Genomic DNA, 27,342 nt, shown 5'->3' with positions numbered 1-27,342 from the left:
ACATCACAGAAAAGTTAAGTAAATTGATTTAAGTTTAATACAAAAGTTTCTATATTTCAGAAAGTCACTTCTTAGCTCTACATACATATACAAAATAACGTTCCAACTCATTTTCATCAATTTTCATATCATCTACAAATCCATAAAGGGAGAAAATCGGAGTCATCTACAACCTTTTGCACTCTCACTGAACCGGCCTGTCAAGAATGCGGAGCGTTACCTTTCATTCTAAAAAGGAAATACACCAACACCTCATATTACATGGAATACTGTACTTAAGACATTCTCCGACTTCGCACCGTGGGAGATTCACCAAAAATTAATAGAAAGGTGTTACGTTCCCTCATTGATGCTTTCTAATTTCCCTCGCATTCATAGCACAAACTAAAACTTTGATACGTACTTCCTCCCCAATCCCTTGATCGTTGCAGTACACCTCCGGATTCGTGATATCCTTACCGAGAGTCACACATCATTTAATCCAACCACTCACCAAAACGGGTATCATTTGATATAAAGTGGTCATTTTACCTTGATTTGAAATTTTAAAACACCCATTCAATTTTCCAAACTATCCGCAACCCAGTACATCATAGTCGATTAATAAACCTCATATCACGCTTACCTTTAGGCATCATCTGTATAATGTTAAAAACTGGACTTTGTTCAATTAATTCTTTTGCTCTGAAAAAGTGCATGGCTGGGGCAAATTTACCAGTTTTCATTCCTTCCATTATCTCCTTCCCTTTGATTTTCTTAAGTATATAATTAACCTGCAGTTCTTTTTCAGTCGTGAGGAGATTACCGCCTGTAAATTGGAACTGTTCCAGTATCATCAAAGTATCACGGTCGGCCGGGGTTGGAAAGGTTTGACACACAGCAAGCAAACAAAAGAAAAAGAAAAACACAGCTGCCTCTTTTCTGAAACGTGGTGCCTTCATTTTCAAAAGGCCACACGGTTGTGTACAATATTCAAACGTTAGCGAGAACTGAGAGGTCGAAACGTGCAACTTTCGCTTCTGCGAGTGACTCATACTTCCCTTTAAGTTGAAGTTAACTCGACCGTTATTTAACGCAGGAAACGCGTACACCCTATTTTTTAAAAAAAGACACTTCTGTGTCCTAATGCCAACGACAAAATGATGACTTTGGCAGTCATTTCTCTGCTGATCACCGGGCAGTGATAACTTTTTCAAAAGGGGGGGGTGAGAACGAGAAGCTGAGGCACTGAACATAACTAAACAAGGAAGTAAAAGGGAGTGGATGTTTTGGGAGGCTGCAGTGTAGAAACGGCCGGGCGGTGCACCATGTCACTGGCCCTTTCCCCAGGGGAGGGGATGGGGATGGAGATGGAGATGTCTTGGGGAACAAGCAGGGCCTCAGCCCGAGGGTGAGCTCCTGGACGACAACCGTTTAGAACGCAGAGATCCTGGGAATGGAACGTTGGGTGATCCAGCAGAAACGCGCGCGCACACTCCGTCAACAGTCGAAGATCAGGACCTCGACACTAAATCTAGAACGCAAGGACCTGGCGGGGAGACGAAGGAGACTAAAGAACGGCTCCGTTCATCAATGTTTCCCCCCTGCTATCCCATCCTCAAAATCCACAGGCCAGCCTCATTAAAGAACGCGACATTAAAACCCCCTGGGTGTGCACAATGTGTGCAGGCGCTTCTCTCCGCCCCCTCCCCCAGGATAGCACGGCTTAGCCCATTGGCTGGTACCCAGGAGACGGGTGCGTCACTTCCTGTCGGTGGAAGCGAGCCATTCCATTTCCCCGCGGGGGTGTCCGAGCTCCGAGCCCGGCAGCTGCTGCTCAACAGCCCCGGCCGCCGCATCGCTTCGGCTTCAGTCCGGCGGTGGCTGTTCTCTACAGTAGTGCTGAAGCGTCGGAGGCGGTTTTGGTGAAGCGATGCGCCGGGCGTTGAGTGGCTCAGTGTGTCCTGGTCTCCCTCCGGCGTGTTGAGAAATTGGAGTACTCCCCTGTTGTTGTCCGGCCATCTGTTCCTCGCTGAGAATGGGGCTGCGAGATTGTTCCAGGATTACACACGCACGCCTGCACTGAGAGAGAGAGAGAGAGAGAGAGAGAGAAGGAAAGAAGGAAGGAAGAAGAGTGAGGGGAGGAACAGGCTGGCAATGGCAGGCAGCGCACACACTTAACACCCAGCACATTCCTTACACCAACCGGCATTAGGAGACTGGAAGCAGAGGGGGTCTGGTGTTGGGGAGGGTGGGGGGTGGGGGGAGGAGGCGAGGGAGGCTGAGGGGGGGTGTAAATTAACACAAGGAAACCAAGTTCGAGGAAAACTATCTTATGTGAGGAAAGGGGTTTATTTGATGCCATTTAAAATGTTCGAGGAATGTACATCTTCGACCGTTTCGGTAGAAGAAATTCGTTCTTGGTGGGAAGTACCCGCCATCGCACACTTTTGCTCTTTATTCAGGACAGCATTTGGGCTCCCAGACTTCGAAATTGAGGTAATTCTATTTTTCCCTTCAATGAGTTATGAGACTTTTCTTTCCTGTAAATGATTAAGTTGCCTCTCGAAGCCCCTGTCATTTCAAAGAATTCAAAGTTAGTAATCATGTGGATGCAGGATGTCAATCTCGCCTCCCAGCTGCTGGCTCAATTCTATTGTGGTTCTAAAAGCGCTCGATTGCACTCACCGATAGACTGGTGTGGACTTTAATCATCGTTGTTTACCCTTTTTTGTATAAAACGCTTGTCTTTTTTTTAAAAAAAAGTTTAATAAAGTTGGTATCTCCCAGATTTGGAAGGGGGGAGGACATGGTGTGTTTCTTTAGTAAAGAAGGAGCGTGTCTCCCGATAAGGTGCTGCTGTTCTTCATGATCTGCTCTGCCACACATCCATCATAGCCATGGCATTGTTAGGAGAAAGAAGAGCCACATGCTGCTAACAAAGTTAACAGATTACCATTTTAAACTACATTTTTTCAAAGTAAAAAAAATACCCGTAGATCAAAATATGCCCAATTACTTTAAAAATGAACATTTTAACAAAACGGAGTCAACATCAGCTTAACTGCGCTTCGCGAATAGCTTCATTCAAAGGCGAGGCGTAGAGTATTTCGGTCTATTTCGCCACTGTTGATAAAATACAAGTGTAACGAACTAAACTTACTTAGACAATGTTAAATTCGAATTCTGACATATAGATCTTAAAAAGAAAACAGCACGTTCGTTAATGTTCTTCAATCCGAGTGGGAAACGAAATTCAGAATCATTCGGTTTTAAGTAAAATTTAACAAACACAATTATTCACCCTGTTCTTTCCGATATCTATTTCCTTTCTCCCGTTGTTGTTTTTTGTTCGGCGAGCCTGTTGTTTAAAGTTGTTTCTCAGGGAGGGAGGGGAGTTGAAAGGCTTAATTCACAACGAATGTTTGCTCTGATTCTGGGAGAGGTTTTTGTTTTAAAGGTGTTTAAAATCCAAATACGATGACTTTTGTATGTATGAAGTTGCAATCGAGAAACCAAGTCTCTGAATTGTGTTGGTGGCTTGTGTTGTTTAAAACGTAGAAAACAGTATACGTTTTGTGTGAGGCGGGTTCTGTAGCTTTTTAAAACTGAGTTTATACTTCTGGTAGAATACAACCCGGATCAAAATTCTCTCGTGCTATCTTTGTGGGTCTCAATGTGTCAGCCAACCATCGCTGGACTACGTATGTTCTCAGTTTATTTTGAAGATTAAGTTTGTTTTTCTTTCACTGAAATGCAACAAGTTGTTTATTTCCTCGATTATAGAGTTGCAGTTGAAAGTATGCTGCATTCTTTGTAATATATGAAGAACATTCTAGAAATTCGTTAACATGTTGATAGGGACCGAGCGCCCACTCCTAAGATGGAGTGACCACTTCCATTTTATCTTTAAGGGCATTTTACCTTTTAACCTCCTGCTGCCCTTCTTTTTCTGCCACCCCTCCCCCCGAAATCTATTCATTGGTTTGTTTGTTTTCCCGTGCTTTCTTTAAATAATCTACCTATCCGCACCTCAACATCAGACTGTATCCTGGCACTCTTCAAATTGTTTTGCCTGTGGGCCTAATGAAATTGCTATTTTTTATGCGTGTTCATTTTGATTTCACAGTTTGGTTTTCAACCTTGTTGCTGTCCTTGGTAGCGATTTTATTTTGGCTGAATACATACGCTTTGGTTACAGTTGGCGTGTGGTTTGGATAATCTTCTGTTGAAGTTGATGTTCATTTCACTTGTCATTGGTAACAGCCTATTTTACTAGGTAAATCTCAGTTTGGGAGGGGGGCGGGTGGTTAGTTACACCAATTTCTCCAGAGTTTTCTCAATTCATAAACAATCTGGTACTGGTGCTTTACCTCATTGAGTGGCACCAACTACACAGGGCATTCTTCTTCCATAAACCCTTCCTACTCCTCAACTTGCATTTGTACAGCACATGTGGCATTTATCAAGGCAATTTAAATGGTGTTTCTAGATTACCTTTATTTTTCTGGCTGTGAAGTGATACCATTGTGAAATCGGATGACACAGTCGTACAATATATGTTGATTGTGATGTAATTCTCTTACATTTAGCAGATGGCTGTATCTTTGTTTTAAACCTGTCAGTTACTCACATTCAGCTAGTCATTGATATGCAATTTAGAGACTGCATGCCTAGTACAAAGTAGATTATTTGTGAAATAGTTACTTTTGATTCAAAAACTCTTGTTGCCAGTGGCAGAAATAGTAAATGTGTGTAAAGCTACTATGGTGTCTAGAAAGACCATAAATTCAATTCCTGGCTTTCTGCTGAGTAACCTGATTTCTGTTACAATGGACTTCAGTACTTAAATGGTAGTATTTGAATGTTTAGTGAAAATAGGATCTGGCTTTGGCCATATATATGTGAATGCCTATTTAGACAAAACATCAGATGGTGCATGGCATTCATTGAGCTGTCAACCAATATGTTTCAGTACCTTCAGGGAAGAATGGGGAAAATGAACTATGTATGAGAGATATAGCTGCAAAAGTAATTTCTTAGTTGCATAAAGCTATAATGCTTAATTATTTAAAACCAGTCATGAAAAAGGAGGTATATTATGGGTTTGTCTGGTAGCAAAACTCATTCCAGCTAAAGTGCTGCAGTTGAAAGACTGAAATAGATAAATATGCACCTTTTTTTGAATATATTGTTGTTGCTTGTAGAGCTATTTCCTGAATGCTTGGTGGCAGCTTTAAGGCTGAGTTAGACCATGTGCTTTGAGAGCTTGTAATAATTCTCATCCCATTGAAATCCCAGCTTAGTCTGTTGAAAAATGTAATTTAAAGAACAAATATATTCTTAGCATATTTGAATCTTTATAAACTGAAGAAAAAGAATTGTATTTTATATGACAGGAGCTGAAATTGCTGGAGAAACTCAGCACTTGGAGAGAAAGCAGAGTAAACACTTGGATCTTTCAGAACATACTTTTTGCTCGAGACCTGATATACATACATATCCATATTCTTTTTGTGAGCACTTTAATTTGTATTTTTCATTATATAAATTAGCAAAATGTTTTAATGCAAAGCCAAAGACATTATTATAGAGTAATCGCATTTATTTCTTTAGCAAGACTACCTGTATGTCGATCTCATAATTTAGTGTCTATTATCTAATGCTATCACTGTCTTTTAATCTGTTCATTTGCTTTTGAGGAAATTAAGGTTAATGCTATTCATCTGTAAAATAGATAGCTACCATTGTCTATTACGTTTTAAGCTAAACAGGTCAGCTGTTAGTTACATTTTTCTATTCATGGGGATGTATTCATCTCTAGCTCGAAAGCGATCACTAAAATTATTTATGAAAAGTCATTGCTTTACATATTTTATAGAAACATTTGTCTTCTATAAAAACACAATAATATGGATGATGGAATTCTGAAAAATGGTGCTGGAAATGCAGGAGGTCAGGCAGCATTTGTGGAGAGAAATTGTTACACTTTCAGGCTGATGACTTCTTCAGAATAGAGGAAAGATTCAAATGCAAAGAATTTTTAATACACACAGGATGCTGGATAAACTCAGCAGGTTTAGCTGCAAGGTCAGCAGGGCGGCCTTTGTGTGAGCCACAGGAGATAGGGGAGATACTAAATGAGTATTTTGCATCAGTATTTACTGTGGAAAAGGACATGGAAGATATAGAATGTAGGAAAATAGATAGTGACATCTTGGAAGATGTCAATATTTCAGAGGAGGAAGTGCTGGATGTCTTGAAATGCATAAAAGTGGATAAATCACCAGGACCTGATCACGTGTACCCTAGAACTCTGTGGGAAGCTAGGGAAGTGATTGTAGGGCCTCTTACTGAGATATTTGTGTCATTGATAGTCATAGGTGAGTGCTGGAAGACTGGAGATTGGCTAACATGGTGCCACTGTTTACAAAAGGTGGTAAGGACAAGCCAGTGAGCCTGATGTCGGTGGTTGGCAAGTTGTGGGAGGAAATCCTGAGGGACAGGATGTACATGTCTTTGGAAAGGCAAGAACTGATTAGCGATAGTCAACATTGCTTTGTCCGTGGGAAATCATGTCTCACAAACTTGATGGAGTTTTTTGACGAAGTAACAAAGAGGGCAGAGTGATAGATGTGATCTATATGAACTTCAGTAAGGCGTTTGACAAGATTCATCATGGGAGACTGGTTAGCAAGGTTAGATAGAACATAGAATATTACAGCACCGTACAGGCCCTTCGGCCCTCGATGGTTTCACAGGTCAATGCAACAATCTAACCTACACTATTCTATTATCATCCACATCTCGTGGAATATAGGGCGAACTAGCCATTTGGATATGGTACTGGCTCAAAGGTAGAAGACAGGATATTAATGGAGGGTTGTTTTTCAGACTGGAGGCCTGTGACCAGTGGAATGCCACAAGTATCGGTGCTGGGTCCACTACTTTTCAACAGTTTTTTTTATAAATGATTTGGATGTGAGCATAAGAGGTATAGTTAATAAGTTTGCAGATGACACCAAAGTTGGAGGTGTAGTGGACAGCGAAGAAAGTTATCTCCGATTACAATGGGATCTTGATGAGATGGGCCAATGGGCTGAGAAGTGGCAGGTGGAATTTAATTCAGATAAATGTAAGGTGCTGCATTTTGGAAAGCAAATCTTAGCAGGACTTATACACTTAATGGTAAGGTGCTAGGGAGTGTTGCTGAACAAAGAGACCTTGGAGTGCAGGTTCATGGCTCCTTGAAAGTGGAGTCGCAGGTAGATAGGATAGTGAAGAAGGCATTTGGTATGCTTTCCTTTATTGGTCAGAATGTTGAGTACAGGAGTTGGGAGGTCATGTTGCGGCTGTACAGGACATTAGTTAGGCCACTGTTGGAATATTCTGTGCAATTCTGGTCTCCTTCGAATCGGGAAGATGTTGTGAAACTTGAAAGGGTTCAGAAAAGGTTTACAAGGATGTCGCTGGGGTTGGAGGATTTGAGCTGTAGGGAGAGGTTGAATTTTCTAGGGCTGTTTTCCCTGGAGCGTCAGAGGCTGAGAGGTGAACTTAGAGGTTTACAAAATTGTGAAGGGCATGGATAGGATAAATAGATAAAGTCTTTTCCCTGGGATGGGGGAGTTCAGAGCTAGAGGGCAAAGGTTTAGGGTGAGGAGGAAAGATATAAAAGAGACCTAAGGGACAACATTTTCACACACAGGGTGGTACGTGTATGGAATGATCTGCCAGAGGAAGTGGTGGAGGCTAGCACAATTGCAACATTTAAAAGACATCTGGATGGTTATATGAATAGGAAGGGTTTGGAGGGATATGGGCCAGGTGCTGGCAGGTGGGATTAGATTGGAATCTCTGGTTAGCATGGATATGTTCGACCGAAGGGTCTGTTTCCGTGCTGTATGTCTGTATGATCTGACTCTGAGGTCTGGCAGCATCTGTGGAGTGAGAAGCAGTTAACATTTTGGTTTGAGTGCAGTATGACTTTCTTCAGAATAGATCTGAAGAAGAATTATGGTGCACTTCAAACCTTATCTCTGTTTCTCACCGATGAGATAAAGAGGCAATTCTTTAGAACTGCACCTATATCTTATTGTCTCTGGAAGATGCCAGAGCTGCTGAGTTTTCCAGCATTTTTTGTGGGAAGCTTCTGTTTTTCTAAAGTGTGGTGTTGAAAGTTCAGAGTCAATATGTTCCTGTTAGAGTGAAAGGTAAGGCTGGTAGAATTCGAGTAAAATGAATAGTAACAATAAAAATACTGGGGTTCTAGTCAAGAGTAAAAAGGTTTTGTACTTTAGATTTGGACCACTGGGTCAAATGAATCTCTTGAACAGTACAAAGAGTATAAGGGCATTCTTAAAGGGAAGATCAGGAAGGCAAAGAGCAGATATGAGATAACCTTATTTGCCAAGGCTAAGGATAACCTAAAGATATTCTACAAATACGTTAAGAACAAGAGACAACCAGAGAGAGAGAGAGAGAGTAGGGGCCCCTTAAAGATCAAAGAAGTTGATCAAAGATCAACTACAGGTGGGATGCTGGATGATTAATGTTGTACCTTTGTTAAAGAAGGGGTATAAGGAGAAACCTGGGAACTATAGACCTGTGATTTCAGTGGAGGGCAAAGATAGAATTTATATGTATTTTGGAGAAGCAAGGATGAGGGGTAGTCAGCTTGGTTTTGTGTGAGGGAAATAGTACCTCACAAACTTGATTGAGTAAGTAATCAAGAAGGTTGAGGGCAGAGCAGTACACATTGTTTAATTGGACTTTAGTAAAGCTTTTGACAAGATTCGCATGGTAGACTAATTAGTAATGTTAGATTATATGGGATTCGGGGTGAGCTTGCCAATTGGATGCAAAGTTTGCTTAAAAGCAGGAGAATAGAGTGATGGTTGGGGTTTGTTTTCTGGACAGGAGGCCCGTGACCAGTGTTCCACAGGAATTGGTCCTGGGTCAACTTTTGTTTGTCATTTATGTAAATAATTTTAAATGAGAATATAAAAGGCATGGTGAGTTTGCGATGACACCAAAATTGGTATATTGGGAATGAAAAAAGTTATCTAAAATTACAAAAGGGATCTTGATCAATTGGACCAATGGGTTGAGGAGTGGCACATGGAGTTTAATTTGGATAAATGTGCGGTTTTGCATTTTGATAAACTAAACAGGGGCAGAATTTATATAATTAAAAGTAGGGCCTTTGGTAATGTTGTAGAACAGAGGCACCTCTGGGTTCAGGTATATAATTCTTTTGAAGTTTGTGTCACATATGGATGCAGTGGTTAAGAAGGCAATAGCACACTTGCCTTTGTTGCTTAGTCCTTTGAGATAGAGTTGGGAAGTCATGTTGAAGTCGTACGAAACATTGGTGAGGCCTGTTCTGGAGTACTATGTCCAGTTCTGGCTGCCGTTTTGTAGGACGGATATTACTAAGCTAGAAAAATAAAGAAATGCAAAGTCCAGCATTACAGATTATAGCAATAAATTAGAAAATAGCGAAATAACAAGAAGTTCAGAACAACAATCCTTCCAGCCCAGTACACGTTTACATCTTGACTCTAGACTGTGCCAGGTTTCGCCTCGAGATTCTTGAGGTCAGGAGACCATTTTGGAAGTTCATGCTGAGACTACCACGCAGTACTGCTGGGGGATCATCTCGCCAAGTCTGCACTGAGGCTAGAAGTTCAGAGCTTTGCTGAGAAGAAAGGAGAGAGCGGGATAAAATAAGAGGAAAAAAGCAGGAAAAAGGAATGGATAGAGTGGATGAGCTCCAGCTGAAACATCCTACTCTGCTACCATCTTGGAACTTTCAGTAGACGTAGTGAATGCGTGTACAGTTACAATGTTTAAAAGAAATTTAGGTAAGTACATTAAGAAATGTTTAGGGGGATATGGGCCAAGAGCAGGCAAGTGGGACTAGTTAGTTTGGGATTATGGTCGACATGGACTGGTTAGACCGAAGGGTCTGATTCCATGCTGTATAACTCTCAAATTTCCAGTATCCCCAGTATTTTGCCTTTATTGAGTTTTTAAGGCAGTAGAAGTGGAGAGGGGCAGGAAAATGAAAAGAACAGGACTTCGACAGGGTGGAGGGCTGCAGCAAAACATGCAGAAGATTTTACAATGCCAGCGAAAGGGACTAAGTTAGGTTCCATTGAGGCATGATTGGCTATGTAGCAGCCATCTGTGTACAACATGAAGGGGTAAGGAGAGAAACAAACTAGCAAAAAGAACACACCTGAAAGAAATCGAGGCTGTCTCAAAATTGTTAAACTCAATTTTGAGTCCAGATGGCTGCAGTATGCAAAGGTGCTGTTTCGAGAGGTTGTGTTGAGTTTCATTACAACACTGTAGCAAATCAAGGACAAAAAGGTTGGTTAGAGTGGCGGAGCAAAAGAGAATTAAAATGACAAATGACAGGAAGCTCAAGGTCATGTTTGCAGACTGAACAGAGGTGTTCAATTAACTCATTGTAGTAGCTTGATACAATCAAATAGCTTTCAAGGATATTTCAAACAGTAGTTAAAATTCAGCCCCATTGATGTCACATGTAGAATAAACCCAGTAAAGATGGCAAATTTCCTTCCCCAATGATATTAGTGAACTAGATGGGCTTTGACAATTGACAATGGTTACATGATCACTTTTAGACTTTTAGTTCCAGATTTTACTGAAATACAATTTTCACGGTCATGGTGGAATCCAAACTCATGTTCCCAAAACATTAGCAGGTACCTCTTGATTACTTGTCCATTATCACTATGATGCTGCTCCTTAAAACAAGAGGAGATCACATTGTGAGCAGCAAGTACAATATGTGAAATTGAAAGAAATTCAAGTAAATTGCTCATTACTTTTGAGTGACTGTTTTGGCCTTGAATGGTGAGAATAGAGGAAGTGAAAGGACAGGTGTTGCATCCCCATGTGCTGGCATGGAAAGATGCCATGGAGAAGGGAGAGTGTGCCAGGATGACTGAGGACTGGATCAGTATGTCACTGGGAATGGAGCCTTCAGAAAGGTGAAAGGGGTGGAGGGGGGGTGGGGGGGTAAATGTGAGAGCGTGTTCGAAGGTATGGTGGTCTGCCTTGTATTTTAAACCTTTGTTGAATGTTTGCAACATGCATCTCAATGTATCTTTGTCGATTGCCTAAAACAATTTGCATAACAAACAGGAAATAGGTATCATTAATTGGACTATTAATTGTTGCCCATCTGTAACTGCACTGAGAAGGTGGTGGTGAGCTGTCTTGAATCTCTGCTGTCCATTTCATGTAGGTGCACCCATAATGCTGCTGGAAAGAGTTTCAAATACAAACTGGTGATTTTACATTTGTAGCATTAACTTGCAGTCATCATAACATTTTGTCAGTTGAAATTTCAAATAATTTTGAAGGTGTTTTTATTAAAACTGTGTGGTGTTTTATAAAATCTCAACCTAATAGAAATATGTTCATTCACACGGAGGTATCTTTTGCAGTTATTGCAGACAATTTGTATTAGTAATAGAAGCTGAAAGGTATTAACACTGGTCGTGCGTAATGAAACATTATCATTTGATTTTCAAGTTAAGTGCATTAATGTACATCATTTGAAAGTTACTTCACTTCAGTAAATAGTTCACATTTTATTGTTAATGGTAGCCCATTAGTACATTATATTGCTGTATATAATTTGTCACAGTTGCTTAGGAGCTAATGTATATTGCAATGAAGGATTCCAGCCTAAGTCTTTCTGCACAGTTGCATTGAAAATGCTGCTTTACCACAAAGAGGGTGCAAAAAGGGAAAGTGTCAATAAGAGTCCTGAACACCTTAGTCTGTGAAGTGACTACACCAGAACTTTTTTAAAGAACTTTTTAAAATAAGGGTTGTGGTAAAGGAATGGTAAATTTTGTAAAAATGTTCAGCAGTGCAATTAAATAAAATTTGCATTTAGCTTGCATTTGAAGTGCCTTTACGTATTTTTCTATATTCAAAGCCATTTAATGAAAAATTTGTTGCCAAACTGAAAGAGGAAGTAAGTTGGGAGGAAGACTGAAAACTAAACAATGGTATTTAAAGGGACCATGAGGATGTGGAAAGGACTGGTAGATGAGGACATGCTATCAGGTGGGACCAGTGGATGCTAGAGTCTGATGACTTTGTAAGAAGAGAATTGTAGCGCTTGATGAACAAGGCAATGGAGAGTAGCAAACACGAATGAGAACTTTCAAATTTTGAAGGATAGAGTGATTGGCAAAGAAATGGATGCTGGTCAGATTATAGCAGAGTTTTGGATGAGCTGTTCAGTTCTCTCAAATGGTTCATCCACCAGTGAATTAAATTATTCCATTCCAAGAAAAAAACACCTATAATGTTAGGTCAAAAAATGCATTTTCAAGTTACCATATGAGCATGGTTAAGTGTGTATAGGTAAGAACTCTGTACACTAATAAGCAATTATTCAATTTGCAAGTCAGTACTTTCTTCCTTCAACACAGCACAGAGATTTATTTCTTAAATTCACATGAGGAAAGCTCTTGGAAGTTAGCAAGCTATATCTGCAACAAGAGAAAAAGTTAAATCTCTTCCTTTGTGGAATCACATTGACGAGAAGAAAAGTCTCTGCCTCGGAAGTTTTAAAGCAACTGCCAACGCAAACTGATTATACTTTAGATTCAGCGTGTATTCTTTTAATCTTGTTTCAGAAATTTAGTGCATTTTTGAAAGTATTATTTAATACCTTCTGATGTATATGCAGTAAAGAGACAACAATGCAAGTTACTGATGGATAAAATTATAATTAATCAGAATTGAATTTGACAAAACTGTGTGCCAGTAAAGTTGTTCAAATCCAGTTCAAAAGGAAAGCTATGTAACAACAGGTTTTTTTGTTAGTGCTTAAAATTGGTTTAGTTTATTTTCCACTGTTTTCCTTTGAGATTTAACAACATTTTAGAAAAGACATTGATGTAATAAGCAGAGTAGAATATCCAGATGCAGTGTGGATAGATTATACCCAGGAGTATAGAACATAATAAGGATAATGCTTGATGGCAAGCAATGAAGGTTGTTAACTCATTTGTAAGGAACTGTTAGGTCTTTGAACATCTGATACTTTACATGTATGAATGAAATACTGAACTTTTGTTTTCCAAAATATTTTCCAAAGATAAATGCAGCTTGTTTCCTAAGTATACTTTGAACTTTACAGCAGGGAGATACTATTTGACTTTGTTCACTTGGCTTAGGTGTTCCCTTGTCTTGCCAGATTTGTAGTTGATTAGACATGACCATGAACAGTGGTTAGTCACTGAGGTGTTGTGTAGCACTAACACTGACTGTGTGACATGCTGCCCCTTATGTTCCTTTTATTGAGTAGCATACAAATTAACTGGCGTCTCTTGACAGTTTATAGTAACTAAAGCTCCACTCTGCTGGCATGTGGCCAGTAACTTAAAAAAAAAGCCAACAATGGTGTTCAAGGTTGAATTTTTGAAAACTTGAGCTATCTATAAATATAAGACTGACTTGAAAGATTTTTTTTTAAAAAAGTACTTGCTTTTGTGTTATTTTGTCAGTAGGCAATTTGTTTTTCTCTGTACAGTTCAGCTCCTAGTAGGAAAGTTGTTACAAATTCCCCTTCCAGTTTCTCCTTTTTAACCTTCATGTATCACCAACTTTGGTGTCACAGAACTTCAAATGAATTGATTTCCTTCGGATCAATACCTCCTTGTAGTTGCATATCTAAACAACAACTTGCATACACTAACAAAGGACAGCACAATGTTTTAGAGTGTCAGTCATCAATACATCATGTCACCCGCAATACAAAACGGGGATGTGAATGTCCTCAACAGCTTGAAGGACCACGATAAACAGTCGAGCTTTGCATTGTCGACTGAAGTGCATTGAGTACGTGTCTGTTACCTCCTTGTCATCCAGTAGCTTAATTTACACAATGTCCAAAGGCCTTTTCCCAGTATTTTCTTGTTGAAATGCATAAAAACAAGCTACAGTTCAAAAACCCAAATAAGCAGCATCTCCTTGCTAACTGTTTTTCCCATCCATCACACCAAAGTCATTTTGTATTTGGTTTTAGTAATTGTTATTCTTGCTGTGTTGCTTAAATGCATTGTTGATGAAACAGAATTACTTGTTTATTTTGTTTTTTAAACTATTTTTAGGTAGGCAATGAAGACCCGATTTATTTGAAATAGGTCAGTTTTTCCAGTCTCTGAGAGTCACTGATGTAGATATACTGAACATTTTGACAGTTAAGTTACTCAATACTGCTGGGTTCTCCATCTAGTTCAGACTTGGATGGTCTACTGTCACTTATACTTAGCCCAGTCCCAATGTCAAAAATAACTACTGACTTGCATTTAGTGTAGTAACCAAATGGATCTAGACTGATTTGACCTAGATTACTGTGTATTATTGCAGTTGATCTTGCTGTGTTTCTTAGGCACCTATGTGAAAACTATTTACATGTTTATAGATAACCCTGGGAATGTTGTCGTGTAACAGGAAAAAGCAGTTCAGGAGTTCTATTACTTAAAACCCAATGCTTTATTTTATTCGCTCAAGTGTGCAGCCGCTCAATGAAAGGCTGCCAAAAAAGTCTTTTGAGTTTGGAAGAAATGGTTGCGGTTTGCTAACTACGTAATTATTATGAACAAATTAGATCATAGAATGGGTTTGCTTGGGCTATTTTATGTTCCCTCTGAGTTATTATATTACCTATTTCATAAACTGAAGTTTGTGTAGTTTAAATTGTACAGTTGAATATTACACTACGATCAATTAAAGGAAGTCCACAAAGTCCTGTAACTCAAAGGTTCCAGTGAGTTACGTTATCTTCAATTTAATAATTTTTGAAAATCAATCTCTCCTTTTTAATGCTCACATCTTGGTATCATGGATAAAAGACAGGTTTAAAAATTTCACCATTGATTAGGGACAGAGTTTTTTGCTGTCAAACTTTAATGAAATGCAATGCCACAATATAATAAATAAACTTTTTTTCCCTCCAGTTGGTGAATTCATATACAGTACATTTGAAATTAGCAATAGACAGATTAAAATTTCCTTCCTGAATTTCCAAACAAGAATAAGATGTTAACATAATATAGGTTATGTGAAATGCTGGCATGCTGCCAAAGGTCAGTGAACTCATAAAATTGTTTAGCCTATATTCCATGATATAGACCAAAATCTTCTGGAAAAATGATTAAACTGTTATACCAATTGTAATATTGTTATTCAAACAAAATGAGTGTTGCGTGCACTTGGTTTCTTGTGAAATACATATGTATGTTTGTGGGGGAGGAGGCGAGGCAGTGAACTCAAGCACTTTAAAGTGAAAATGCCCTGAAGGCATTGTACGTTGACATTTTTAACTGTTGTGAAGTTGTGCTTTTATCATCACCAGAAGTTTAGTCACTTAAGGCAAAATCTTTTGGATGAATTGTGATTTTCTTATAGCTGAGTCTGTCTACCTTTTTAAAATAAAAACGCTTTTTATGTAAAAATGCACATGAAGGTGCAGCATACATAAAAGCATATTGAGTCTTCAAAAGATACTTTGAAGCAGTTAAAATACATGCTATAGATTAAAACATCTAAGCAGAGATGCTGTCTTCAAATAACGACCATGAGTATTCTAAGTTGGTCTTCTAATTACACATTGATCATTTTAATTTCTGAGTATTTAAGAAGGCATTACTATGCTGCAGGGTCTATGTACATATTCGTAAAGAATAAAGATACTTCCTTTTGGATCACATTAAGGCCCCCAAGAACCAACTCATATTATTATGTAACAGTTTTTGATGCTGTGATTTGGATTACCTGCACTTTTCTGCGGTTTAAATATTTCCCATGCAACTTTAAAAGCAGTAAAGAGAGATTAACAATACTTTGTGTTTTAAAGTTCTTTAATGCAGTGTGGACATTGCTGTTTAAGCCAGAACTTTGTATCCTTTAAAGTGTTTTGGGATATATTGAATGTGAAAGACACTATAAAAGTCAAGCAATTTTTTTCTGTTACTGTATTTTCATTTATTAATTTGCTAAATTGGGCAAAATTGAATTTTATAGACTTTATTTGCTCTGAGAGGGAGTTATGATACCCAAATGCGACACACTCTCACACTTACACTCATCTTTTTTACTGGAACCAGACTGCTTTAACAGCACTGGCAGATTCAATGATAGATTGGGAAAACTGTACACGGACAGTTCTTTCTTCATCTTTGTGAAATTCCAGAGGCACTATTTTGAGCCATGCAGTCAGTGGTGGCTGCATCTCTCTCACTACTGCCATTTATGCTGATGATGGGCAGGAGGCTAAAAGAATTAAGTAAACCATGGCAGCATTAGGAGGTGGAGAAGTCGACGTTCAGGTGTAAACCTTCTTCAGGATTGGGGATGGGTGCAGGGGGAGCTGCAGATTAATTGGGTGGTGGGCCAGGTAGAGGGTATGACCTGGTTGGTCAATAGGAGGAATGAATCTGGTTCGGGGTGAGGGGGGGGCGGGCTAGGAAGGGAGACGGGATGGGAAGGGAGGTTATTTGAAATTGGAAAAAGTCAATGTTGAGTCCTCCAGGCTGTAGGCTGCCCAGGTTGGAAGATGAGGTGGTGTTCCTCCAATTTACAGTGTGGTTCACTGTGGCAGTGGAGGAGGCCAAGGATGGTCATGTCAGAAAGGGAGTGGGTAGGGGAATTGAAATGGACGATGACTGGGAGGTCTGGTCAGCCCCTGTTGGCCCACATGGAGGCTGCCACTGCAAAGTATCTTCAAATTATGCTGATGAGGCATTAGTGGCAGAGCTTGGAAAACGGGAACCACACCCATGTGGCAAAACTATAATGAGCAGTACATTAACCACTTTGTGGACTACTTCTAAATCTTTTGTTTGACACTGACTCTTGGTGCACTGGGGCCCATTACCAACCACTAAGTGTAGTCACCAGATTAGTTTTGTGGCATTAGTCTTAACTAACTTGACTTTAAATCTCACATTACATTTGCTCCTTTGGCAAATTACCTTTAAATCTGTGTTCTTTTGTGCTTGATCATTTTATGATTGGGAAACGTTTTATTTCTATTTACTCTGTCCAAACTCTTGGTGTTTTTGAAAACTTCCATTAGTCTTCTCTTATCTTCCTTTCCGAGGAAAATAAACAGTTCTGACTTCTCATCTATACAATAAATTCTTGTAAAATTACTTTGTGTACTTATCTTCACTGTTTTTCATCTGGATCAGCTAAAAGCACTTATACAACAGTAGCATGATTCCTCAGACATCCTGAGTATGTGAAGTGTGCAGTATAATTTTAATTTCATTTGTTCTTTGTGTATGCACACCTGCTACACCATCAAAACTAGCCTGCATGTGTGGCACAGATGTGGATTTGCTTTGCAGTTGTTTCACATGGAAAGTTGTATGTATGGGAGAGACACATGCTTGATATTCTGTCTTGAAACCTAGGCCACATTTTAAAGCAATTGCTACTGGTTTCAGTAGCAAAGACAATGGCAGATTAACAGTGTAAATGGACTATTAGCAGGAATCCTGACTTGTATTTGTTTCAGGATTGTTGGCAGGAAGTGAGTTAAGCATTTTAGTTTTTTTGTGCCTTTAGCTTTAACATTTCAAACAAAAGATGAAAGCTCAGGATGCAATTCCTGTAACAATGTGATGAACTGCTTCCCTGAAGTTCCTCCGGTTCAATTAGATTGCCAAAAGGTGTCTGGTCAAGTTAACAGTCCTTGACTTAGCAACAGCAGCCTAGTTCTTGCTCAATGGAAATGCGAATGAACCTGCTCTTATAGTGAATGCAATGTTAGCTTTTGACACCTGTGTCTGACATTGAAACCATTGATAAGCATTAAAAACGAAATAGAATTGTAATCAGTGCAGGAAGCCATAAAGTTGTTTTTTCTCATCAGAGGCGTTTGTCTAGGGCTGCAGATCTGTGTGCCTCTCAAGAGGCATAAACCATTATGTGGAGTGCTGGCCATTTCTGTACAACTAATTTCAATTTTTAATTTCTTCTAAAGGTTACGCAAATATTGAGTTGGGGCAAAATCCTTTAGTTTTTTTGTATTTTAATAAGTTAAGTTCAATCTACAATGCTAACTGTTTTAATATTGTTGAAAATCTCAACACTAGGTTATTTGAAAATGCTTCCTTTCAGAGCGCTGCTCCTTCATCAGGCATTAGTCATGAGTTATGAAATTGCTTGAGAAAGCTCCAGCAAAATATTGTTCAGATATGTATGCATTATTGATTCTGTGCTTGTTGGTCAGAATCACTTGCATGTAAAACAATCTGCCATTCAATGGAACTTTAGAAATGTAGAATTAAAGCTTGAAATTCAATTGGTGGTTATTTAGATAGATGGATTTTTACAAACATTAATTGTATATCTAAATAACCACTTTTGAACAAAAGTAACATTCAATAGATTTTTCAATATTGTACTATTTTTGGGATTGAATAAGTGCAGCTTAGTCTGTGGGGTATGCATTTCAAAGATACTTCATGATAGCCTGTGACTGTGGAGTGATTAATTTTGGAATGCTGAGAAATAATTGTCACAATAACATTCAATTTGTATAAGTAGATTCATTTCACTGAAGAACAATAGTTTTCTTTCTCACACCATCATAAAACAGTTGAGATGAACAGGGGAAAATTGAAATCTTTTCATAATAGTTTCTTCTCTCTTATGAATGTTTATTCAGTTTTCTTGAATATTTTATTTGGATTTGTGTGTTATTTTTTTGTCTCCCTGTTCTCACACCACTACTTCAGCTGAGTAAATGGGCATTTGGGATTCTCCCAAGCTACTGCCATGCTCCCTGAGCAGATGTCAGGAGTGTTTCTCCCTTCTAGGTTTGCTCTTCACCCTACTGTTGGACAATATCATAATTATTGCTCATGTAATTGGAATGGAAAGCAAAACATTCAACATAAAAGATCAAGCAAATATAGTCACAAGTGAGTAATTTTTATTTCTGACATGTTATTAAAATCTGTGGGAAGTTAAAGTGTAAATAGACATCAGTAAAATCAGCTCTCAAAAGGGCTTAGGTGTAAATTCCTGGAAGTGATGCCATAGGGCATTCCATTCCATTTGATCTTGAAGGAGGGATTTGGAATAAAGTTTAAAAGATATTCCAACCAGTCTCCTGCTTGTGTAAGTCAGTGTGAACCTTTTAATATGATGTTAAAATGATATCACTATGGAAGATTTAAATCTTTAAAATTGCTTTCCCAAAGACAATGCAGAAGTGTGGAGAATATATAAAAATGTTTTTGTTTGCAATAGAAATTGCCTTGGATTGACATTTTGACTTTGTGCTGAAGCAAGAGTACATAAATTTTTATATGAGCATTTAATAAGAGTATTGGAAGAATTTAGTGGAAACTGAATTTGTTAATGAATGAGTTTGAGAAATATTTCATACCTTGAAAAAATATTTAATCTAAAGATCAGTATGTTATCTGGTCTAAGTTCATGTATAATCTACCATATTAAAGATTGCAATTGAGCAATCAGCTAATGAAGCCAAAGTCAGTTCACTTAAGGGAGGAAATCTAAATCAATAGAAGATAATTTATATTACACAGAAACAAAAGTTATAAAAACTCAGCTTAAAACAAATTTTTGCAGTGCTGACATTCCAGTAAGTGATGTGTAGTAGAATGCTGTAATAAAATAAAAAGAAAAATGAGACCTGTCTGGTCAACAAAAATCAAAGATATTTATTGAGAGTTTTTTTGTCTCTAAAGAAGAGCAATCCTAGATTATAAGTGATGTTAGATATGATTCTCACAGATGATAATAAACATAAGAAAATCGAGTAAGAGCTGGTTATTCAATCTCTGTCATTCAAGTAGGAACTTGGCAGATCTGATTGTGGCCATAGCTTCACTTTCCTGCCTGTCTTCTGTAATTCTTGACTCCTTGTTGATCTAACAAACTGACTAACTCAGTCTTGAGTATATTAAAATGACCCAGGCTCCACTGTTTGCTGTGGAAGTTTTTCAAAGACGAACTGTCTTCTGAGAGAAGAAATCCTCCCTCCATTTATGTCTTAAATGAAGATCCCTTATTTTGAAATTCTGCCCGCCAGAGTTCTAGATTTCCCCATTACATAAAACATTGCTCAGGATTTATGCTGTAGAACTGCTTCAGAATTTTTCAATACAAAATTCTTCTAAAATCTTTGCAAGCCTCAGGCAAATGACGACTATAATTTTAAGGTTGACACAGGACCTTAATGTAATGTTTCGTCACAATCTTTGTACAAGAAAGTAAGATGAACTGAACAACTCCTTATTCAAATTTTGCCTTGTCAAAGTATTAACATGAAATGAGAGTGTAATGACGTGCATGCGCACAAAAAAATTGCCATGGTTTTGAATTTAAAATTCCAGAATAATGAATTCAAGCAGTCCTTATAGTTTGAGCATGCTGAAAGTTAAGATTAAACATCACAATAGTCGCATTTATTAAATGCCTAAAAGCAATGTCAAGTATGCGGCTGTGTTTAGGTACATAGAGATTTACAAGACTGGCAAATACCTTTTTTGAAATTTATTCAGACATTATTGAAAGATTTAGGATACAGTGTAAGAAGTCAGAGCACATGAGCAACTAAAAGTCATCTTGTATCTAAATGCCAGTGACACTAAAGTTTGTAATTCATTGCATAGAAGTCTGCAATCATTCAGATTTATGTTAAACTGAATTTTCATTTGACATTTTTGAAATTCTGCAAATTCTGTTTTTTAAATTTTAACTGATTTGTTGCTCTATAGCATTTGTGTGCGTGTGCAAACAAGAGTGCATAAAAGTTGGAAACGCGTTTATGATCCTCTAAATAATATTCAAGAAGTTTGAAGAAAAATGTTTCTTATTCTCTGCAATTCGAAAGTAGAATCTTTTGTTCCCAACATTCTACAGAGATGGCCCTTTCTTGGCTCCAGTCTAAAGATATATGCCTCCTTTTTTGTAAAAAGTTTACACGCTGCCAAGGAAAGGGGGGAAGATGAAGAACTGGGCATAGAAGACATTGTGGAGCTGTGAGCACTGTGAGGATGGCAAGAGTTCCTGGATGTCAAAGGAAATGTGTATGTGGGCGCAATGTATGATATCAATATCACCAATTTTCTCTGCTAGTGTGTTGGCAAGAGGTACCCTGTTTCATAAGACCATGAAATATAGGAGTAGAATCAAGCCATTTGGCCCACTGAGTCGTCTCCAACATGAGATCCTGGCTGATATGAAAATTATATGGTTATGTTGAGAAACATATGCAAAACACTATTTGAAAAACATAGAGACCACATTGTGTAGATTATTAAATGTCACTTTGAGATAAGCTTATTGGCTAGATGGCATAGTGGCAGCAACACAGAACTAGTTACCCTGATGCCCAGGCTAATGCTTGGATTATACATTCAAATCCTATCACTGTAGCTGGTAAAAGTTTAAACTTAATTAATCAAGGTTAATTGAAATGAGCAGAATGGTGGCACAGTGGTTAGCACTGCTGCCTCACAGCACCAGTGACGCAAGTGGCTGTCTGTTTATGTGGAGTTCACATGCACTCTTTTTCTACACCTCTTCTTTTCCCCCCCCCCCCCCCCCCATGTTAAATTGCCCATAGTGTCAAGGGGTGTGCAGGCTAAGTGGGTTATCCATGTTAAATGTCAGTTTTGGGCATAAGGTGAGAGGGACTAGGTCTAGATGGGATGTCTTTGGAGGGTCAGTTCAGACTTGGTGGACCTAATGGCCTCTTTCTGCACCCTAGGGATCCTATGATTCTAAGACCTGGAAGTATAAAACTACGCTCAGTGACAGCTATGGCAATTGTTATACAATTTGTTTTACTGTAGGTAAGGAAATCTGCTCCCTTTACCTGGTCTGGCCTACATGAACTCAAGACTTGCAACAATGCGTTTTGACTTTGAACTGTCCTCTGAAATAGGCCACTGACCTCAGCTGTAATTAAGGATGGAGAACAAATGGTGACCTTGCCAGCAATGAAAGAATAAAGGAAAGACAAGTTACAGAGCACAACATGCAATTTCAGCTACACAGGGAGGTCTCTAAGAATGAAAAAGAAGATTTAGATTTTTCTGCGGTGAGCCAACAGACCTTTTTTAAACCTGTTTTTTTTTTGCACACTTGGATCTTGCTATGAGAAACTAAATCCCATCAGAAGTTCCGTTCAAGTGCACTACCCGCAAGAAAACACTTCACTCATTGTCTGCTGATGCTTCCTCCTAAGCCATTTCTCTTGGCAGTCTTTTTCAGTGGTGTTTCACTGTTAGGGTCTGCTTCCTTGCTCTGCCGTAAGTCCACCGTAGCCAGAACAAGAATTGAACCTGTGCTGTTGGCATTATTCTGAACTAGGGCGTCAAAGGAAATCTGTATGTGCGTGCATATACTGATCTCACTGTGTCAATTGACCTAACCAGACCTTATCATGTATAAGTATTGCAAGTAATAGCAGTATCTACATTGGAGCTTTTGAGACAACATTATAAGCTTTGCTCTTTGCTACCAAGAAAAACCTCCTACAGAGTGAATAATACTGCAAAGTGTGCCAGAATTCCTAATGACTCCTTTTTTGTTTTGTCCATGGGAAGAAAAGAACAATTGTTTTCAGAAGTCATCCATTAGATCAGCGATATAGATGAAACTCATCAGAAGAAAATTTCTTTAGAGACAAGTTATGGTACAGGGCTGGGATTTTAACTTTAATTGTAATTGAAGTCTATTCCTAATGAATCACTTTTCTCGACGTGTAAAATTATGGTAGTTAATACACACACTTTAATAAATGCCGCATTAATAGATCATATATAGTCTGTGCCAAATATTTGTTGCTTACTCTTCTTTGTTTTTCCAACCATCTCTTGATGGAAAGCTTAATGTATATCTAGAACAAATGTAATAGGGGTTGAGGATGACTAAAGTTAATAGAGGTTAAACCTAATCTGTAAATTTTAAAACAGCTGTTCAATACTTAAATAATACTAGATATTTAACAGTCTTGGAGATTTCACTTTTTGCGATTGTCAATTTTCCACAAAGTTGAGTTCTCATTTAAAATGTCTCATTTATCCAAAAACATAAATTCGCAATAAAAATGCAAAGATATGAAGTTATTCTATTTTCAAGCACAAAATCTTTTGTTCTTATTGGATATAATAGCCATTGCAGTGAAATATGAATACAAACTGTAGTAACTGAGTACTTTGGCAGCATCGTCTGGCAAAATGACTTTATTGCAATGCTTAATATAGTTTAATGTAACTGCAAAATGTAAGATTAATTGTTTAATCACTTTTTTCACAGTGAAAATAAAGCCAGACTATAAGATAAATTTGGTGTCTTTAAATTCCACTTACTTATAGATTTTGATAAATCAAGATGATTCATAACTTAGTTTGTTAGTATTTGGGGGCAGATTCAGTTGCTGTAACTAGATATATTTTCGTACAATATAGATTGAAGAAACTGGAAATAGTGGCTGGCGACTATGGTTGAGTGAAGGGTGAGGAGTCTTGGAGAGTACGTATGTTCATTGACTAGGTTAGAGTACAGAAGATGTCAGTTTGTTCTACCTTTTCTGGAAGTGATTAGTTATTCATTACAAGTTGCCCTTTTCCAACTAATTTCTTATAAGTTATCTATTTTAATATAATTAGCTAATTCTATTTATAATCAGCATAGCTCCAAGGAAGCCAGGGTAGGATGGAACCAACATGTTTTCAAGATGACAAATATTCAACTCTTCACAGACTAATGTTCTGAGCATCCACTTTCCAATGATATTACAAAGTATATTTTTGTATTTTGATTAATCAGAATTCTGTGAGTCTGTTTTTGCTTAGGATGTAATTGTTTGGCATAGTCAAAAATTCATTTTAATTTTATGGCTTCTATATATGAGCTGTCATTCGTCCATTTCTGTGTTGAACAAGTCACATAATTTAAATTGAAAAGCACCTCCATTTTGAGTGAGATGACAGTTTGTTAAACCTAATTACTTATTATCTCTCACTTGTTTTACTGCAGTTTGAGTTTTTCAAGTTTCATCTAAGCAAGAATATAATGTCAATTGCACAATTTTAAAATTCGGTTTGCTTGAAGTTTTAAATGATCTAAAGATTAATTGCCAAAGTGAGCCAACTAATCTGTCTGGAAGCAAGTATCAACATGAAGTTAACACCTGCAATATAACTAACTTTGTCTCCTGCTGCAGTTTGTGTTTTATAATTATCTTAGAACTCTTGAAGGACTGGCATACTTTGGACAGTATTATCAGCTGTTGTATTCCTATGTAGAAGAGAAGCTCGCATTTATATTGCATGTTCCAAGTCCTAAAGTGTAGGATTAGAAATAGGCCATTTGGCCCATCAAGTCTGCTCTACCATTCAAGGAGATCATTGCTGATTTGAAAATCCTCAATTCTGTTTATCTGCTTTGTTCCCATTACTTTTGCTTTGGTTATCGATTAAACATCTATCCATCTCAGCCTTGAATATTCTTAATGACTAAGCCAGTACAGCTCCCAGTGGTGAACAATTCCACAGATACACTGTCCTCAGAAGAAATTCTTTCCTATTTGTCTTGAATGGGTGATCCTTACTCTGAGAATACTCCCTCTGTTCCTAGTCTCTCCCTCAAGCGAAAGCAACCCCTCCCCACCTATCTCTGTTAAACCCCTTAAACATCTTGTATGCTTCAATGAGGTCACCCCTCATTCATTGCAACTTTAACTTCTATTAGTTAGCCGATCCTCTATCTATGCTAATATACTACCTCCAACACCATGGGCGCTTATCTTAAGTAATCGTTTCTATGGTATTTTATTGTACCTCTTTTGGAAATGCAAATATGATGTTGGCTTCCCATTACCTATCCCACATATCTCCTCAAACAATTTGTTAGCCATTATTTTCCCTTTATTCACCCATTCTGGGTCTGTTTGATTAAGTATTTTTAAATGTTCTGGTATGTACATCCCTTATAATAAACCCTAACGTCCTCCCAATGATGGACGGTAAGCTGACTGGTCTGTAGTTATTTTTTTTAAACTGTCCTTTTTGAATAAGGATGTTAAATTGGCAGTTCTTCAATCCTCTGGGACCTTCCCCAGAATCTAAGGTTCTTGTAAGTGCATCTAATATCTCCAGATACTTCTTTTAAAAACTTAAGATACAACCCATTCGTTTCCAGGGGTTTATCAACTTTAAGCCCTATTATATTCCTTTTTCTCAAGTGATAGTTATTGTAATTCCCTCCCCTCCATTTGCCTCTTGATTATTTTGTGTTATTGGAATGCTTTCTAATGTGAAGATTGTAAAGTATTTCTTCAATGACTCTGTTTCTGGTTTACTATTTTCCCCAGCCTCATTCTCTAAAGGGCCTTTGTTCAGTTTGGTCTCCCTTTTTATATATTTAAAGAAATTCTTAATGATCCATTTTTATATTACTTGCTGGTTTACTGTTTATTTTCTCCCTCTTTGTTTATTGTTTGTTCAAGTTTTGTTGGTTTTTAAAATGTTCTCAGATCTGTGGCAAAGATTTGTGGTAACCCAATGTATGTTGTTTTTCTTTCAATTTGGTATTATCCTTTTAACTTTGGTTAACTATGGTTGGTTTATCTGCTGCCTCGAATCCTGTTTCCTTACTGGGTTATATTTTTGTTACGAGTCATGAACTGTTTTCTTAAATGTCTGCCATTATTCGTCAACCATCCTTTTTCTTTGGGCTAGTTTCCTAATCCAGTCTGGCCAACTCTGCTTTGCTTTGTAATTATTCTTATTTAATTTTAGCGCAATTGTTTCTGATCCAAGTTTCTCGCATTCAAGCTGAATGCTAAATTCGACTGTGCAATAGCTGCTTTCTTTTACTGGCAATCTACTACTCTGACGTCATTTATTAAACCTGTCCCATTGCATGTTACCAGATGTAGTGAGCCATATCCCTGTGTTGGATCCACAACATATGGTTCTAGGAAGGTAGCTCAACCACACACCCCCTCCAAAAAAACCGATGTGGATGACCACTGGATTCCTTTTTTCTCTTTATGTCCTATCGAGTTTCTTGAATTGTAAACTTTAAAAAACTTTTTTTAGCTATTATTGACCCCCTGAAGCAGGTGAGATTTGAACCAGTCCTCTCAGTCCAGGGGTAGGCACAGTACAACTGAGCCACTAGAGGGCCCTTATACTTTGAGTTGTAGTCACTGAGTTATAATAGAGGACACGTGGCAGCCAAATTGCACTCAGCAGATGAGATAATAATCATATCAATCCTTAAGGTAGAGGCTAATTGTTGACCAGTATACCGAGGAGAATCTCCTTGCTTATCTTGAAATAGTTGCATGGTGTCTCTTTTGTGACCATTCAGAAGGGCAAATGGGATCTTGATTTACAATGTTCAGCAAAAGTGCAACACTCCCTCAGAACTAGACTGGACTGCCAACCTAGAATTCTCTGCTCAAGTCCAGGAGAGGGACTTGATCCTGCAACCTTTTGAGTTGGGGGCAATAATTAGTTCTACTAGCTGAACTACAGCTGAACTACAGCTAGTAGCATAGTTATTCCACTGGTTATCTGTCAAATGTAAAATAAAAGATTTTATTTTGGTAACAAATCCAACAAGGTCAAGCTGGATTTGAGACCACATTGACCAACAAGGAAATGGCTGAGGAACTGAATAATTACTTCACGTCAGTCTTCACGTCAGTCTTCACGATGGAAGACATGAGTAAGATCACAAAAATTCAAGAAAGTGAGGGGGCAGAGCTGGGTATAGTGACCATCACCAAGGAGAAGGTGGGAGAAAAACTGAATGGTCTGAAGGTGGATAAATCACCTGGACCAGATGGACTATGCCCCAGAGTTCTAATGGAGATAGCTGAAGAGATAGTGGAGTCATAAGAGGTGATCTTTCAGGAATCACTAGAATCAGGAAGGATCCCAGAGGACTAGAAAATCGTGAACGTAACATCCTGTTTAAAAAGAGAGTAAGAAAAAAGATGGAAATTACAGACTAATTAGCCTAACCTTGGTTGTGGTTAAGATCCTGGAATCCGTTGTGAAGGATGAGATTTCTGAATACTTGGAAGTGTATGGTAAAACAGGGTTTTATCAATGGGTGGTCATGTCTGACTAATCTGCTAGAGTTCTTTGAGGGAGGAACCAGCATTTTGGATCAAGGAGAGCCAATGGATGTTGTTTAACTGGACTTCAAGTAGGCCTTTGACAAGGTGCCACACAGGAGGCTACTGAGTAAGGTAATAGCCCATGGTGTCAGAGGCAAGCTGCTAACATGGGTGGA

General features: G+C 38.3%; 2 protein-coding genes across 3 annotated transcripts in view; one reads left to right on the top strand and one right to left on the bottom strand.

Annotated features, from left to right (window-relative positions):
* The window catches only part of ada2a (adenosine deaminase 2a), a 65,905-nt gene extending 64,206 nt beyond the window's left edge, over positions 1 to 1,699 (bottom strand). Inside the window, exon 1 of the mRNA XM_072552144.1 lies at positions 626 to 1,699. Coding sequence (XP_072408245.1) covers positions 626 to 1,235 — 610 coding nt within the window. The 5' untranslated portion in view covers positions 1,236 to 1,699. The remainder of the gene's footprint in view (positions 1 to 625) is intronic.
* A 588-nt stretch (positions 1,700 to 2,287) lies between these two features.
* LOC140458085 (chromatin remodeling regulator CECR2-like) overlaps positions 2,288 to 27,342 on the top strand; it is a 140,723-nt gene continuing 115,668 nt past the window's right edge. For both annotated transcript variants that reach the window (XM_072552143.1, XM_072552142.1), the window contains exon 1: positions 2,288 to 2,478. In XM_072552143.1, the coding sequence (XP_072408244.1) occupies positions 2,338 to 2,478 (141 nt within the window). In that variant the 5' untranslated portion in view covers positions 2,288 to 2,337. The remainder of the gene's footprint in view (positions 2,479 to 27,342) is intronic.

This window comes from Chiloscyllium punctatum, chromosome 32, assembly GCF_047496795.1.
Source record: "Chiloscyllium punctatum isolate Juve2018m chromosome 32, sChiPun1.3, whole genome shotgun sequence".
Lineage (NCBI taxonomy): Eukaryota > Metazoa > Chordata > Chondrichthyes > Orectolobiformes > Hemiscylliidae > Chiloscyllium > Chiloscyllium punctatum.
Note: the sequence above shows the minus strand (reverse complement) of the source record. Positions and strands in the feature narration are given on the sequence as shown.